General features: G+C 61.5%; 2 protein-coding genes across 2 annotated transcripts; both read left to right on the top strand.

Moving 5' to 3' along the window:
* Positions 1-420: 420 nt before the first annotated feature.
* RPL13 (ribosomal protein L13) lies at positions 421-5391 on the top strand. Its single transcript, XM_056500454.1, has 6 exons — positions 421-523; positions 709-821; positions 1408-1549; positions 2955-3128; positions 4383-4439; positions 5191-5391. The coding sequence occupies exons 2-6, from the start codon at positions 718-720 to the stop codon at positions 5347-5349; spliced, it is 636 nt and encodes a 211-aa protein (XP_056356429.1). The 5' UTR covers positions 421-523; positions 709-717; the 3' UTR covers positions 5350-5391.
* A 1540-nt stretch (positions 5392-6931) lies between these two features.
* Positions 6932-13661, top strand: CPNE7 (copine 7). The gene is made up of 16 exons (XM_056501000.1): positions 6932-7060; positions 7651-8028; positions 9793-9975; positions 10040-10114; positions 10490-10564; positions 10632-10715; positions 10803-10892; positions 11023-11121; positions 11467-11553; positions 11630-11689; positions 11770-11903; positions 12027-12081; positions 12246-12297; positions 12365-12498; positions 12579-12815; positions 13109-13661. The coding sequence occupies exons 2-16, from the start codon at positions 7825-7827 to the stop codon at positions 13244-13246; spliced, it is 1707 nt and encodes a 568-aa protein (XP_056356975.1). The 5' UTR covers positions 6932-7060; positions 7651-7824; the 3' UTR covers positions 13247-13661.

Raw genomic sequence — 13661 nt, 5'->3', positions numbered from 1 at the left:
GGTGACAGTGGGGGGACAGCACAGGGTCCTTGTGGCTTCTGCCAGCGCTGCTGTGCCATTGCTGCCAGCAAAGGCTGTGGATCCCTGCTGTGGGACCTGGGAGTGGCCCAGGGGGATGGAAGTCCCCGATCCTCTCCTGCCTCACGCGAGATAATGCTGCTACCCCTAAAGGGCAGGGAGCAGGGATCCTGCTCTGGGGTTGGATGGGGATTTCTCAGGGATTTGAGACCAGTGGAACCCCTGCCCAGGAGGTGCTGGGCACGGGAGAGGGCGTGGAGCTGCTGCCGCCGATGGAGCCTGGCCCCGTGTCCCCCGTGCCCCCGTTCTCCCCGCCCAGCGCTCGCCGTGCGCGGCCCCTTTAAGCCGCCGCCATCTTTGCTGCGGGCAGGTGAAGCCGCTGCCGCTGCTCGCTGGCCCCGCCCCTCTCCGGGCCGCGCCCGGGCTGCCCATTGGGCGCCGCCGCGGCACTTCCGGCGCCGCCGCGCCAGCGCTTCCTTTCCGGTCGCCATTGTCGTGGCGGGAGGTGAGTGAGGGCCCGGGGCTCCATCCGCCGCCATCCGCCCGCAGGGGCCGCCCCCGCCGCCACCAGAGCCCCGCGCGGGGCCACGGGGGAGGCCCCGGGGGCGCCGATGGGGCCGCGCCGGGCCGGGGCCCGCGGGCTTGGGGGCGCTTCGGGTGTCCCCGCGTTAACCGTGCCCGTGTCCGCAGGCCGCAGCCATGGCACCCAGCCGCAATGGGATGATCCTGAAGCCCCACTTCCACAAGGACTGGCAGCGCCGAGTCGCCACCTGGTTCAACCAGCCGGCCCGCAAGCTGCGCAGGTGAGTCCCGGAGCTCCGGGGCCGCGGGAGGGGCTGTCCCGGTTCTGCGGGGCCGCTGCGAAGCGAGTGCGCCGTGGGTTTGTTCAGCCATCCCTGCTCGTGCAGAGGGCGAGGCTCTGCCAGCCGCAGCCAAGTGATGAGACATCTCCGGAATCGCTGCATCCACAGTGATGAACGCTCTTCCCTGGGTCTCTGATGGCAGCCAGCCCGGCCCGGCTGGTTGTTCCGGAGGCATCGCAGAGCAGGAAATGCTTTCCTGCAAGGGCAGGAGTGGCACGTGTGATAAGGATGCTGGGTGCCCGGTGGCTGTCACAGGTGGGCAGGGGGCTAGTGACACTTGGCTTGGAGCAGCCATAGTGTGACCGGCAGTGCCTGTCCGCTGTACTGGTACTGCTGGTGTCACACCTGGGTCTCTGAGGTTACATTTGGCCCCTCACTGCATGACAGACATTGAGATGTGGAGCACGTCCAGAGAAGGGATGGATGCAGCACTCAGTGCCCTGGGCTGGGTTGATGGGGTGGGGATCGGGCACAGGCTGGACTCGAGGTCTCTCCCAAGCTGAGGGATCTGTTCCTGCCCTCGCAGGAGGAAGGCTCGCCAGGCCAAGGCTCGCCGCATCGCCCCCCGCCCCGTGGCCGGGCCCATCCGGCCCATCGTGAGGTGTCCAACTATCAGATACCACAAAAAAGTCCGTGCTGGCAGGGGCTTCAGCCTGGAGGAGCTTAAAGTAAGTACAGAATATTGATTCAAAAAAGTAAAATCAAGTCTTAGCTCAGCTGCTTCTCCTGTCCTGCACAAGGTGATTTCCTCAGGTGTTGGTACCTGCTGGTGCTGCCACAGCCAGGCCAGACTGAATTTCCTGCCTCAGGGAGCAAGGAAACACTGGTCTTGCCTGTGATGGTGGAGTTGGGTGTATGAAAAGTGTTTTAAAAGGTAAATGTTCATCTGGATTTAAAATTCCATTCAAATCAAGCTGAAATACAGGAAATTTAGGTTGGATATACAAAAGAAGTTCTTGTGAGGGTGGGCAGGCCCTGGCACAGAATGCCCAGAGAAGTTGTGGCTGCACCTGGATTCCCTGGAAGTGTCCAAGGCCAGGTTGAACAGGGCTTGGAGCAATGTGGGATAGTGGGAAGTGTCCCTTCTCATGCAGGGGGTGGAACTTAATGATCTTTTAAGGTCCCTTTCCACCCAAACTGTTAAAAGATTGTATGAAATTTGAATTCTGAAAGAGTCTTGAGTCTCTTAAACTTCTTTTGGGGGAGGGAGAAGATTAAGATCACCTTCATTAAATTGTTTCTTTATGATTCTGCTAATTCTAAATATTTTAGCCAATGCTTTTGTGTTTAGGACCAAATAAACTCAGCTCAATTTAGTTCTAAGAGTAGCAGGGGATATTGTACCAGGAGTAAGAGCCATTCAGCACAGCTTCTCAGGGTAGCTGGAGTAAAAATAGCTGGATTAAAGTCCAAATAGTTGAATTAAAGTGAGAAGTGTTTCCTGTCCTCCGTTCCTTGTCCCTGTGACCTGCCCAGGTGTGCAGAGCTGAACAGGTGATCTGCAGGGTCACCCACTGTGTGTGTGCTCAGATTCCACATCAGGGCTCGCTGGCAGCCACCAGCTGCCTCTGCTCCTGATTCAGTGTCTTAATTAAAACATTTATAACTGAAATTGTTGCACTGAGGCAGGGAAATGGTTCTTCTGGGTGCCAAATACTTCATTACTTATTCTTCTTTAATATTTGGGTAATGGTGGAACACAAAGCAGGATGCAGCTGTTTGTGTCCAAACAGAAAATGAGTTTTTTGTTTAAGACAGAAAAAAATGGTTATTAAATGGTTGTTTCAGATGGTTAGAAGAAAAATCCTGATTTAATGCGGCTCCCAGTATTCAGTGAACCAGAGCTGTCCATGAACTGACTCAGAAATGTTTGAATCCAAGCTTAAATGTGTCCTGCAGGGGTTGCACTTTGCTCCTCTAGGGAAATCCACCTGCAAAAATCAGCCTGAGCAATGTTTTAAGCACTGAGATACACGAGGACACCCTTTGTTGGTGGCATAGGTGGTCCCTCAGCCTTTCTGCAGACCTTGTTGGGAGCTCTGGGATGCTGACAGCACTCTCTTCTCCCCTCAGCTGGCTGGCATCAACAAGAAGTTTGCCAGGACCATCGGGATCTCCGTGGATCCCCGGAGACGGAACAAATCCACCGAGTCCCTGCAGGCCAACGTGCAGAGGCTGAAGGAGTACCACTCCAAGCTCATCCTCTTCCCCAGGAAGCCAGCCATGCCCAAGAAGGGAGACAGCTCTGTGAGTACTTGAAAGCTGCAAATGCGTCCTGTTCATGGAGGTTTGGTGTCAGGCAGAGCTCTCCTGGGCCGTCCCCATCATGTGAGCCCCATGGTGCTGAGCCCAGCACAAGGCCAGGCCTGGCAGGGTCGAGCCTAACAGGGCACTCTGGGTTGCAGTGGCACTTCAGCCAGGCATTTGGCTTAGCAGCTGCTGGCTTGTTTTGGTGCTGATTCCTGCAGCTTTGATCCTTTCTCAGCCAGTTGAGTTTTAGTTTAGGGAGGTAAATTGTCACCATGGCTGGAAATTCGCCTTGGAGTTGGTCCTGCTGGTTGGAAGGCTGTGAGTGGCTCCAGAGCTGTGTGCCAGGCAGGCTCCAGAAGGCAGTTGTTATTGACATTCAAAAATGGTTTTCATTAAAACCTCTCCAGGATCAAAGCAGAGCTGTGTTCCCTGGCTCTGCTGCCAGTAGATCCAGGGAACACAAGGGTGAGTTCATACTGTCCTCCCATCTTGTGGGGAATCTGGCAGCTCCAAGCGGCTTAACTCCATCTTTAGAGCAGGGAGGAGGGACCTCGAGCTGAAACACTGATTCAGATGTGTTTGCTGGGACTCAGCTGTATTCAGTAAACGTTCAGTCATTTTTGTCTGGTGACATGCTCTAACAAGAAGCTGGAATCAACCTGAGAAGGAGTTGCGGAGGAGCGTGTTGGGTGTGTATGAGCTGTGGGAGCTCAGTTGGAGAAAAGGAGGCTCAGAGAACAGCCTCAGTTTGTGCCAGGGAAGGTGATTCAAGGAATTTCTTCCTGGAAAGGGCAGTCAGGCCTCGGTAGGGGCTGCCCAGGGTGGATTGGAGTCCCCATCCCTGGAGGCGTCCAAGGAAGGAATGCAGGTGGCACTCAGTGCTCTGGGCTGGGGACAAGGTGGGGATCAGGCACAGGTTGAACTTGATGATCATGGAAGTCTTTTCCAACCTAGATGATCCTGTGTAAATTGAGAGCAGCACAGTTGGTGTCAGAGCTGTCCCAGCTGGCAGAGCTGAGGGCCGCTGCTGCTCCGGCCGGATCCGGGCACAGCGTGGGCTGCCAGTGCAGCTCCTCAGTGCCAACTGCTCCCAAGTGCTGGGTTCATTACCCTGGGGTGCTAAAGCTCCTGTCAGGATCATTAGCACCATGTTTAAGCTGGGTACCTGCCTACAGCCTGTGCTTTAGCTGAGGTTTTAGCCAAAGAAGTTTAAGTTCTGTTCTTATAACATTTCCACCTTCTGTTGTGCAGCCAGAGGAACTCAAGATGGCCACTCAGCTCACAGGACCTGTTATGCCCATCAAGAATGTAAGTGTCATTAAATTATATTCTCTGTGTGATGTAATTGAGGTTGAAATTGCAGAGTGAGTTCTCTCTTTGCTGTCTCATAGCTTGAGGGTGGCTATCTCCAGGCATTGCCCATCCTGGAATAATAAACCCCCAGGAATAAGCCTTTGAGAGAACTGGGAAATCAAGGGTGCTTTGGGTTTAGCTGGGGTAGGAGTGCTCAGACAGATTCTGTGGTCACAGTTTGTCCCTAAATCCTCTCTGCTTGCTAGAGATGCTGTCAGTAGTGTCACAAACCTTGTCATTGCCTACAACTCCCTGACAGGAGGGTGGAGCTGGGAGGTGGGGTGACAAGTGACAGGACTAGAAGAAACAGCCTCAAGTTGTGCTGGGGAGATTTAGGTTGGGTATTAGGAAAATTGCTTCCAGGCTGCCCATCCCTGACACAGCTGCCCAGGGCAGTGCTGGAGTCAGAAAACACGTGGATGTGGCACTTGAGGACATGGTTGGTGCTGGGCTGACAATTGGGCTCCATATTAAAGGTCTTTACCAAGCTTAACAATGCTGTGAAACCTGACTCAGGTTTCCCTGGTGCTTGTTTTTATTCCTGCTGCATTGTGAGGAGCCAGCAGGAGCGCAGCTCCCGGCGGAGCAGGCTGAGGGCAGGGCCTGTAGATGGCACGAGCGCTGCGTTCCCGCTCTGATCCCGGCTCTGGGAAGCCTCAGCTCCGGCTCCGAGGCACAGCCTGACTGTCTGGCGCTCTCTCCGCAGGTTTTCAAGCGGGAGAAGGCGCGTGTCATCTCGGAAGACGAGAAGAACTTCAAGGCCTTTGCCAGCCTTCGCATGGCCCGGGCCAACGCCCGCCTCTTCGGCATCCGCGCCAAGCGCGCCAAGGAAGCGGCGGAGCAGGACGTGGAGAAGAAGAAATGAACTGTTCTCCCCAGAACTGTCAATAAAGAGCCGTAGACAGCCGAGTGTGCTGTGGTTTTGGGGCACACGTGCGAGCGGAGCCGCCCCCTGTGCCGGCGGCCGTGCAGGGATGTGCTCGAGCGTGGGAAGCCTCATTCGCTGGGATTGGAGGCTCCACATTTCCCTGAAACCGAGTTAAACACCTGCCTTGTGCCCACTCCTCTGCCTTGTCAGGGTGCAGCCTGAGCTCCCTTCTGCTCTCATTCTGAGGGGCTTTGGAGGTTTCCTCTCCTTACCTTCCATGCCAGTATTCCTGGTTTGATGATTTCCACACCTCTGTGTGAGGCAGAGTTGTACAAGTCCGGTATCACAGTGGGGGTCACTTTACCCACTTTTGGGGGGATGCGGGGACAGCAAGGTGTGGCCCAGCCCCTTAGCTGAGCTTGGATGGAGCCAGGTCCCAGGGCTGGACTGTGCTGCTCTGCCATCCTGCACTCCCTGGCCCTTGGCTCTGCCCCTTCTGCAGTTCCTGGTTCTTTCAGCTGTTTCTTCATGGCTTAAAGGCCATCCCCTGGTAGATGTGACACCTGGGGACATTGTGGTGGCCTCAACAGTGCTGGGGAGTGGGAAAGGGTGAACTGATTGCTCCAAGCCAAATGATTCTGTGATACTGCAAGTGGCACCACAGGAGCTCAGGAGAAACTGGGAGCTGGCTGTTGGGATCCCAGGCTCTGCCTGTCCCTGGGAAAGGGCCTGAGGGGTCGCTGGGATGTGGTGGTGGGATAAGAGCTGTTCCAAGAGCACTCAACCAGCCCATTGTTTCATAGTTCTGGGGGAATGGGACGGGACGGGATGGGATGGGATGGGACAGGACGGGATGGGATGGGGCACTAGGTGCTGGAGCCCTGGCACAGCTGCACGGTTCCTGGGCAGTTCAAAGAGGCAAGGTGTTGCTGTAAGATGTTACCTGTGTCCAGCTGCCACGGTGTCCCTCCAGCCCCTGTATCCCACTGTGGATCGGTTTCTCCTGCCCCACCGAGCCGTGCTGGGGGCTGTGGGGGGAGTGGGAAGCAGACTGGCCTATTTCTGCCAGGCAGGCTGGGGATTAGCTCCCCAAAGCCCGGGCCCTGCAGTGCCCTCCTGCTCGTTAGCCCTATCTGCATTTTAATCCCTCCAAATTTGAGCTAATTACATCATCCTCCATAAAGCTGGGTTGACAGCACCGCAGTGCTGGGGGGACAGGGGTGGGTGGGGGGTCCCAGAGTGAAGACTCAGCGTATGGGGCTCCATGTGCGTGGAATGTGGGTCTGGCTGCTCCAGCATGTGGGGAGGGCACCCGGTGGGTTTGGGGGACCCCAGCCTCGTGCTTGGGCTGTTGGCTCAGAGTGTGGGGGGCCAGTGCCAAGGTGATGGCCTTGGGTACCCCATGGGGAGCAGCTGGGGAGGGTGGGGGCTGTGACTGTGCCACGGGGGTCTCACTTGGAGCAGGAGCTCCTGTCCTGGCACAGCCGGGGTGCTGCGGACCCTGGGCACCCCGCTCAGCCCCGCTGCAGGGTGGGCTCCTCTCCGGAGCCGGCAGCGAGGCAGTTAACGGAGCTTGTCATCCATCTCCCTCTTAGGGCTCCGCTCCCGAGCTGCAGCTTGAGTCAGTTGTGTGGAGGTGGCAGCGGCAGCAGCTCCGGCGGGCACACCCCGAGCCCCGCCGTGCCCAGCCCGGGCCACCGGCACCCAGGTGAGGGGCGATGGGCAGGGTGGGACCCGCTGTCCCTTCCACTGCGTGATGCCAAGGGGTGCCCGCGGTCCCGGGGAGGGGCTCGGTGCCCACCGGGGCTGGGGTACCCCAGCCATGTGCCGGGGAGGGCCCCACGAAACTTCGGCCGGGCAGGAGGGCACAGGCGGGCAGGGGCTGCTCTGCCAGGACCTGCAGGTGGGGGACAAGGTCCGGGCTGCGGCCGGGAATGGCACAGCCACTCGCTGAGTGTCACCAGCCTCCGGGGACAGGATGAACGCTGTCCCCAGCGCGGGGGAATCTCTCACCTGGTGGCACCGACACGGAATTGGTGTCCCCGCTCCCCTCTGGAGAGCCCTGCCCAGGCTGGGGGTGCTGGGAAGGGATTTCTGCTCCACAGCCGCACACGGGGCACTCCAGAGTGGGTACCACACCCCACTCAGGTCCCCTGGGGTGGGGCAGGGACAGAGCTGGGCACGGCCCATGTGAACCCCCACAGCAGAGCTGATGCTGGCTGGGACTTGGGGGTACAGGGGCAGTGCCACAAGGGCGCCCCAGCTCCCGCCACCCCACCGCGCTTTGATGCCTTGCAGGGCCCGCGGAGCCATCGAGCGTGGAACTGCCCACCCCAGCTCGGGGGTGTCCCTGGGTCCCTGTCCTGCCACCGGGGCCGGGCTGGCACCGCGGGGCTCCGTGCCCCGGGCATGACGGGCACCCGCCCGGCTCCCTGACGGCTCCCGAGCCCGCGGCCGCCCCGCTCGCCCCCCATGCCCTTCGCCCACGGGGCCGCGGGTCCCCGAGCCCCGGCTGGCATGGGCGACGTGCCCGAGCCGTGCCCGCAGGCCCCGCTGGCCGTGCTCTCCAAGGTGGAGCTGCGGGTCAGCTGTAAACACCTCCTGGACCGCGACACCCTCAACAAGTCGGACCCCTGTGTCCTGCTGCTGATGCAGTCCCAGGGCCAGTGGATGGAGGTAGGAGAGTGGGGGGCACTGCTGGCACCCACCGGGCAGGGCAGGGTGGGACCCGGGGATGTGGCACAGGGTGGTGGGTGTAGGGGGCTGCAGGGTGGGGTGCAGGAGATGATGGGGGGCGAGGTGCAAGGTGCAGAGCAGAGGTCAGGGTGCAGGAGATGGTGAGGCTCAGAGTACAGGGTACAGAGCAGAGTACAGGAGACCATAGAGAATGGGGTACAGGGTGCAGAAAAGGGTGCAGGGTTCAGACCTGGGTACGGGGTGCAGGGCAAGGGTGCAGGGTGGGGTGCAGGAAATGATGCAGAGTATGGTGCATGGTTCAAGACAGGTTGCAGGGTTCAGACCAGGGTGCAGGAGATAATGAAGAATGGGATACAGAGTTCAGAATGGGGTGCAAGGTGCAGGGCAGGGTGCAGGGTTCAGGCCAGGGTACAGGGTGCAGAGCAGGGGTGCAGGAGATGATCAGAGTGCAGAACAGGTTGCAGGGCACAGAAAGGGTCCAGGGGGTGATGCAGGGTGGGCAGGGCACTGTGGGGATGGTGCTAACACTGGGTCACATCCAGTCCAGTGGGGCCAGGGCATGGTGCCCACTGCATGTGGCTCCACTGCCCCGGGACAGGGACAAGGGACACCTCACCCCCCCAGGGCTGGAGGGCTGGTGCTGACGCTGGCAGTGGGGCTGATGCTGGCAGTGGGGATGGCAGTGGGGCTGGCAGGGCTCCTTCCATCCCTCCCATGCTGAGCTCTGGGCTGGCACCGGCAGCTCCGCTCTAATCGCGGTCTCTCAGCCGGCGGATTTAGCGCTAAATCCCTCGGCGTGTCATCGACTCTGCTCGAGCCAGCGCGGATCGGGGGGGACAAGGGCCCCGTGCCAGCTGCGGGGTGCTGTGCCATGCCAGGCACTTGTACCAGTGTGCCACGGTGCTCTGTGCCACACTCTGTGCACTGTGCCGTGCCACGCTCTGTGCTGTGCTGTGCTGTGCCAGACACCAGCCAGCTCCAAGAGGAAAGAGGGTCCCTCCCTTTTGGAGTGACTCCTGTCCCAGCCAGCCTGTGTCACCCAGATGAGGGGGTGCCTGAGTCTGCCTCTAAGAGCTGAGACGGCCCCAGACCTGCTGGGTGCAGAGGGTCAGAGGAACCCAACACTCACACCCCCAAAGTGAGGGGCTGGCAGTGCTCACGCAGGAGGGACAGGGCTGGGACAGCAGGGTGGGCTCAACAGATGATGCTGGACTGAGCAGGCAGTGGGCAGGGGCCAGCAGCTGGCAGGGTGCCCTGGCCAGGATGTGTCCCCTTGAGTCAACACTGGCAGGGACGGGTGCGGGGGAGGCTCCGGAACTGCTCGACACCTGCTGCCAGCAAGGCCAGGAGATGCTGAGCACCCACTGGGACCACCAGGGCTGGGGCTGGTGACCCCCAGGACAACCCATTGCTCCTGCTCCAGCAGAGCTGTGGCAAAGCAGAGCCAGAGGCAGAGTATCCCCTTGGATGACCACACGGAGCCCAGTGGGAGCAGCGTCCCAGACCCAGGGCTGGCAGGGCTGGAGGCTGAGAGGGGCACAAGGGGCTCCTCCCGATGCCATTCACTGGGGCACAGCTGGTCCTTGCCTGCACTCCCTGTTCTGCACCCTATCCCTTCATTCCCTCATCCCTGAATTCCTCAGCCTGGCATGTCCCATCCCTACAGCCCCCATTCCCCACCCCTGGTTCCCACGTCCCTGGGTGAGCTCTGGCACCCCAAGGGCCCGTGCCAATCCCACGCAGGTGGATCGCAGCGAGGTGATCAAGAGCAACCTGAACCCCGTGTTCGCCAAGATCTTCACGGTCGATTACTACTTCGAGGAGGTGCAGAAGCTGCGGTTCGAGGTGTACGACAGCCACGGCCAGGCTGGCGTGGGCACGCACGACGACGACTTCCTGGGGGGCATGGAGTGCACCGTGGGGCAGGTGAGCCTGGGGACCCCCCGGGGACCCCCCCGTGCTGTCCCCTCCCAACCCTGGGCTCCCGCAGATCGTGGCGCAGAAACGGGTGACGAAGCCGCTGTTCCTCAAGTACGGGAAGTTTGCGGGCAAGTCCACGATCACGGTGAGCAGCGGGGCTGGGCTGGGGTGACACCGGGGCGGTGACACTGAGCAGGGGCACGGGGACAGCACCAAACCCAGGCATGAGGGTGGCACCGGGATGGGTGCACAGGTGACATGGGGAATCTGGAATGACACCAGGCTGGAATACTGGGACAGCATCAAACTGGGACAACTGGACTGGATCGGTAGGGTGGCACAGACTCTTGGGGGTGGGGAGGGCTCAGGGTCCCCAGTGGCACCTACTGGCAATCCTGAACATCCCTGCTGTGCTGGAGAGGCACGTGGGACCCTGTCCCATCCCAGGGCACCAGGGAGGTGGCGGTGGGCAGGGGGACAAAGCCATGCCAGGCACTGAGCATCCCCAGCCGCCTCTCAGATCATCTCAGAGGAGATCTCGGGGAACAACGGCTACGTGGAGCTCGCCTTCCGCGCCAAGAAACTGGATGACAAGGTGAGCTGGGTGCCAGGGGGGAGACAGGGCAGGGTGGGCAGGGCTCTGGCTCATCCTCCTCCCCCAGGACCTCTTCAGCAAGTCGGATCCCTTCCTGGAGATCTACCGCATCGACGATGACCGCAGCGAGCAGCTGGTGTACCGCACCGAGGTGAGCCAGGCAGCCGCCGGGGCCTCGGCTGCCCCACGCCCACCCCGGGGGCTCCCCGGCCCCACTGAGACCCCACCCATCCTGCAGGTGGTGAAGAACAACCTGAGCCCCATCTGGGAGCCCTTCAAAGTCTCCCTCAACTCACTCTGCAGCTGTGAGGAGAAGAGGAAGCTGAGGGTGAGGAAGAATGATTCCTGCCCTGGGGATACCTGTGCCCCAGCTTCCCTGGGGGTGTGCTGGGGACCCCACGGCGCTGGGGCCAGGGCTGGGACCCCCTGGTGCCAGGGCTGAGCCGTGCCCATCACAGTGTGTGGTGTGGGACTACGACTCGCGGGGCAAGCACGACTTCATCGGGGAGTTCTTCACCACCTTCGAGGAGATGCAGAAGGCAATGGGGGAGAACAAGGTGGGACATGGGGACACGGGGATGGCCTGGGGGTCACCCTGTGTGCTGCCAGCAGAGCCTGTCCTAGCAGCCACCTTCCAGCTCTTCCTCTGGGTTTGGCATCATTTTCTTCTCGCTGCCTGTTTGGGAAGGGGATGGTGGGTTTGAGGTTTTCTGGGGAATCAGATATGGATGGGGTGGCTGGGAGTGGGGGAAGGCAGCGCCCTGGGGCTGTGGGGGTGCAGGGTCACTGGGCTGCACTGGTCGGGGCTGGGAGGGTCCCCAGGGTGCAGGGTGGCCCGGGGGTGCCAGGGCTGGGCCGTGTCCCGGGCGGGGCCGCAGGCAGCGCGGGTCCCGGTGCCGCAGGTGCAGTGGGACTGCATGAACCCCAAGTACAAGATCAAAAAGCGCAACTACAAGAATTCGGGGGTCGTGGTGCTGCTGGACCTGAAGGTGAGTGCCTGGGAGCTGTGCCAGGCTGTGCCCGGCGCCGTGGGGCAGGGCTGCCTGACGCAGCTCCCTCTGGAAGATCCACAGGGTTTACTCCTTCCTGGATTACATCATGGGCGGCTGCCAGATCCATTTCACGGTGAGCAGCGTCCCCTCCCCGCCCAGCAGGGACACACCAGTGGCCCGGCTCGCCCTGGGTGACCCTCACTGCCCCCCCAGGTGGCCATCGACTTCACAGCCTCCAACGGGGACCCCCGAAACAGCTGCTCCCTGCACTACATCAACCCCTACCAGCCCAACGAGTACCTCAAGGCGCTGGTGGCTGTGGGTGAGATCTGCCAGGACTACGACAGGTTGGTGGCTCTGGCAGGTCCCCCAGGGCCACACACAGTGGTGATGTCCACCTTGGGGTCAGATCTGCTGGTGACAGGCACCCAGTGGTGGCACCAGGGCTCCTCACTCCCCTTCCCTTGCAGTGATAAGAAATTCTCGGCTCTGGGCTTTGGTGCCAGGATCCCCCCCAAGTATGAGGTGAGGGGCTCTCAGGTTGCCAGGGCCCTGTGGGACCCCAGGGATGTGCTCATCCCTCGGGGCACCCTGTCTGTGGCACTGGTGGGGCTCGGCAGATGCCAGGGGCTGTGGTAGGGGGTGCACCAGCTGCCCCCTCCCCTCCCTCCCTCCCTCCCTCCCTCCAGGTCTCCCACGACTTCGCCATCAACTTCAACCCCGACAATGATGAGTGTGAGGGTGAGTCCAGCTCCAGAGGGGCCGGATCCGTGGCTGGGATGTCCCTCACCCTCCACACACCCCACAGGCATCCAGGGCGTCGTGGAGTCCTACCAGAGCTGCCTGCCCAAAATCCAGCTCTACGGCCCCACCAACGTGGCTCCCATCATCTCCAAGGTGGCTCGTGTGGCGGCTGATGAGGAGCGGACCAAGGAGGCGTCGGTGGGTCCGTCTGCCCCCGGGGCTGGGCTGAGACCCTACGCACCCGGGACACTGGTCAGCATCCCTGTCCTCCCCCCCAGCAATACTTCATCCTGCTGATCCTGACGGACGGGGTGGTGACCGACATGGCAGACACGCGGGAGGCCATCGTCCGAGCCTCCTACCTGCCCATGTCCATCATCATCGTCGGCGTGGGCAACGCCGACTTCACGGACATGCAGATCCTGGACGGGGACGACGGCGTCCTGCGCTCCCCGAAGGGCGAGCCCGTCCTGCGCGACATCGTGCAGTTCGTCCCGTTCCGCGAGTTCAAGAACGTGAGTGGGGCAGCGACGAGATCCTGCCTTCCCTCCTGCCCTTCCCCGCCCTTCCCGGCGCTTTCCTCCCCTCCTTCTCCTGCTCTCCTCTCCCCTCCCTTCCCTTTCCATCCCCGCCCGTCCCGCCCCCGATTTCTCCCGTCCCCTCTTTCCCTCTCCCACCCGTCTCCTCCCTTCTCCTCCCCTTCTGTCCCCGTGTCCCCTGCCGCGCCCTGCCCTCCCCCGGCCGCACAGGCAGGGTGGGGTGGCACCCGGTGCCCTCGGCTCACCCCGCTGTCCCCGGTGTCCCGCAGGCGTCGCCCACAGCCCTGGCCAAGTGCGTGCTGGCGGAGGTGCCCAAGCAGGTGGTGGAGTACTACAGCTACAAGGCGTTCCCCCCGCGCTGCCCCCGGCCCCCCACCCCCGACCCCACCCTCGGCTCCCCGCAGTGAGCTACCCCCGAGCCCCGATCTCATTCTCCCCGACCCCCGACTCCGGCCTCAGCTCCCCCAGTGAGAGACCCCCAGTGCCCCCAGCCCCAGCCTTGGGGTGCCCCGATGAAGGGCCCCGACCCCAATCTCAGCGTGCCCCAGTGAGACCCCCCCGCCCCGTCCCGGTGTGGCGTGGGGACAGACGGGACCCCGCCAGGCCCTGCCCTGCCACAGCCCCCACCTGGCTGGGACATGGGGCAAGTCCCGGCCCCCAGTGCAGGACACCCCCAGCCCTGCTCGCTCCTGCTGGTCTGTGCCCCGTGTCCCGGACCCAGCCGTGCTGTCCCCTCGGTCCCCTCGGTCCCCGCTTCTCTGTCACTGTGATACTTGGAGGCTGCATGATCCCCCCAATAAAGCACCACCCCTGTGCCCATCC

This window comes from Oenanthe melanoleuca, chromosome 11 (assembly GCF_029582105.1).
Source record: "Oenanthe melanoleuca isolate GR-GAL-2019-014 chromosome 11, OMel1.0, whole genome shotgun sequence".
Taxonomy (NCBI): domain Eukaryota; kingdom Metazoa; phylum Chordata; class Aves; order Passeriformes; family Muscicapidae; genus Oenanthe; species Oenanthe melanoleuca.
Note: the sequence above shows the minus strand (reverse complement) of the source record. Positions and strands in the feature narration are given on the sequence as shown.

Coding starts and splice junctions, on each gene's coding strand:
- CPNE7 (XM_056501000.1), top strand. CDS start 7,825: ATGCCCTTCGCCCACGGGGCCGCGGGTCCCCGAGCCCCGGCTGGCATG. Junction 11,690..11,769: donor GCTGCCAGATCCATTTCACG/GTGAGCAGCGTC, acceptor CTGCCCCCCCAG/GTGGCCATCGACTTCACAGC. Junction 11,904..12,026: donor ATCTGCCAGGACTACGACAG/GTTGGTGGCTCT, acceptor CTTCCCTTGCAG/TGATAAGAAATTCTCGGCTC.
- RPL13 (XM_056500454.1), top strand. CDS start 718: ATGGCACCCAGCCGCAATGGGATGATCCTGAAGCCCCACTTCCACAAG. Junction 1,550..2,954: donor TCAGCCTGGAGGAGCTTAAA/GTAAGTACAGAA, acceptor TTCTCCCCTCAG/CTGGCTGGCATCAACAAGAA. Junction 4,440..5,190: donor CTGTTATGCCCATCAAGAAT/GTAAGTGTCATT, acceptor CTCTCTCCGCAG/GTTTTCAAGCGGGAGAAGGC.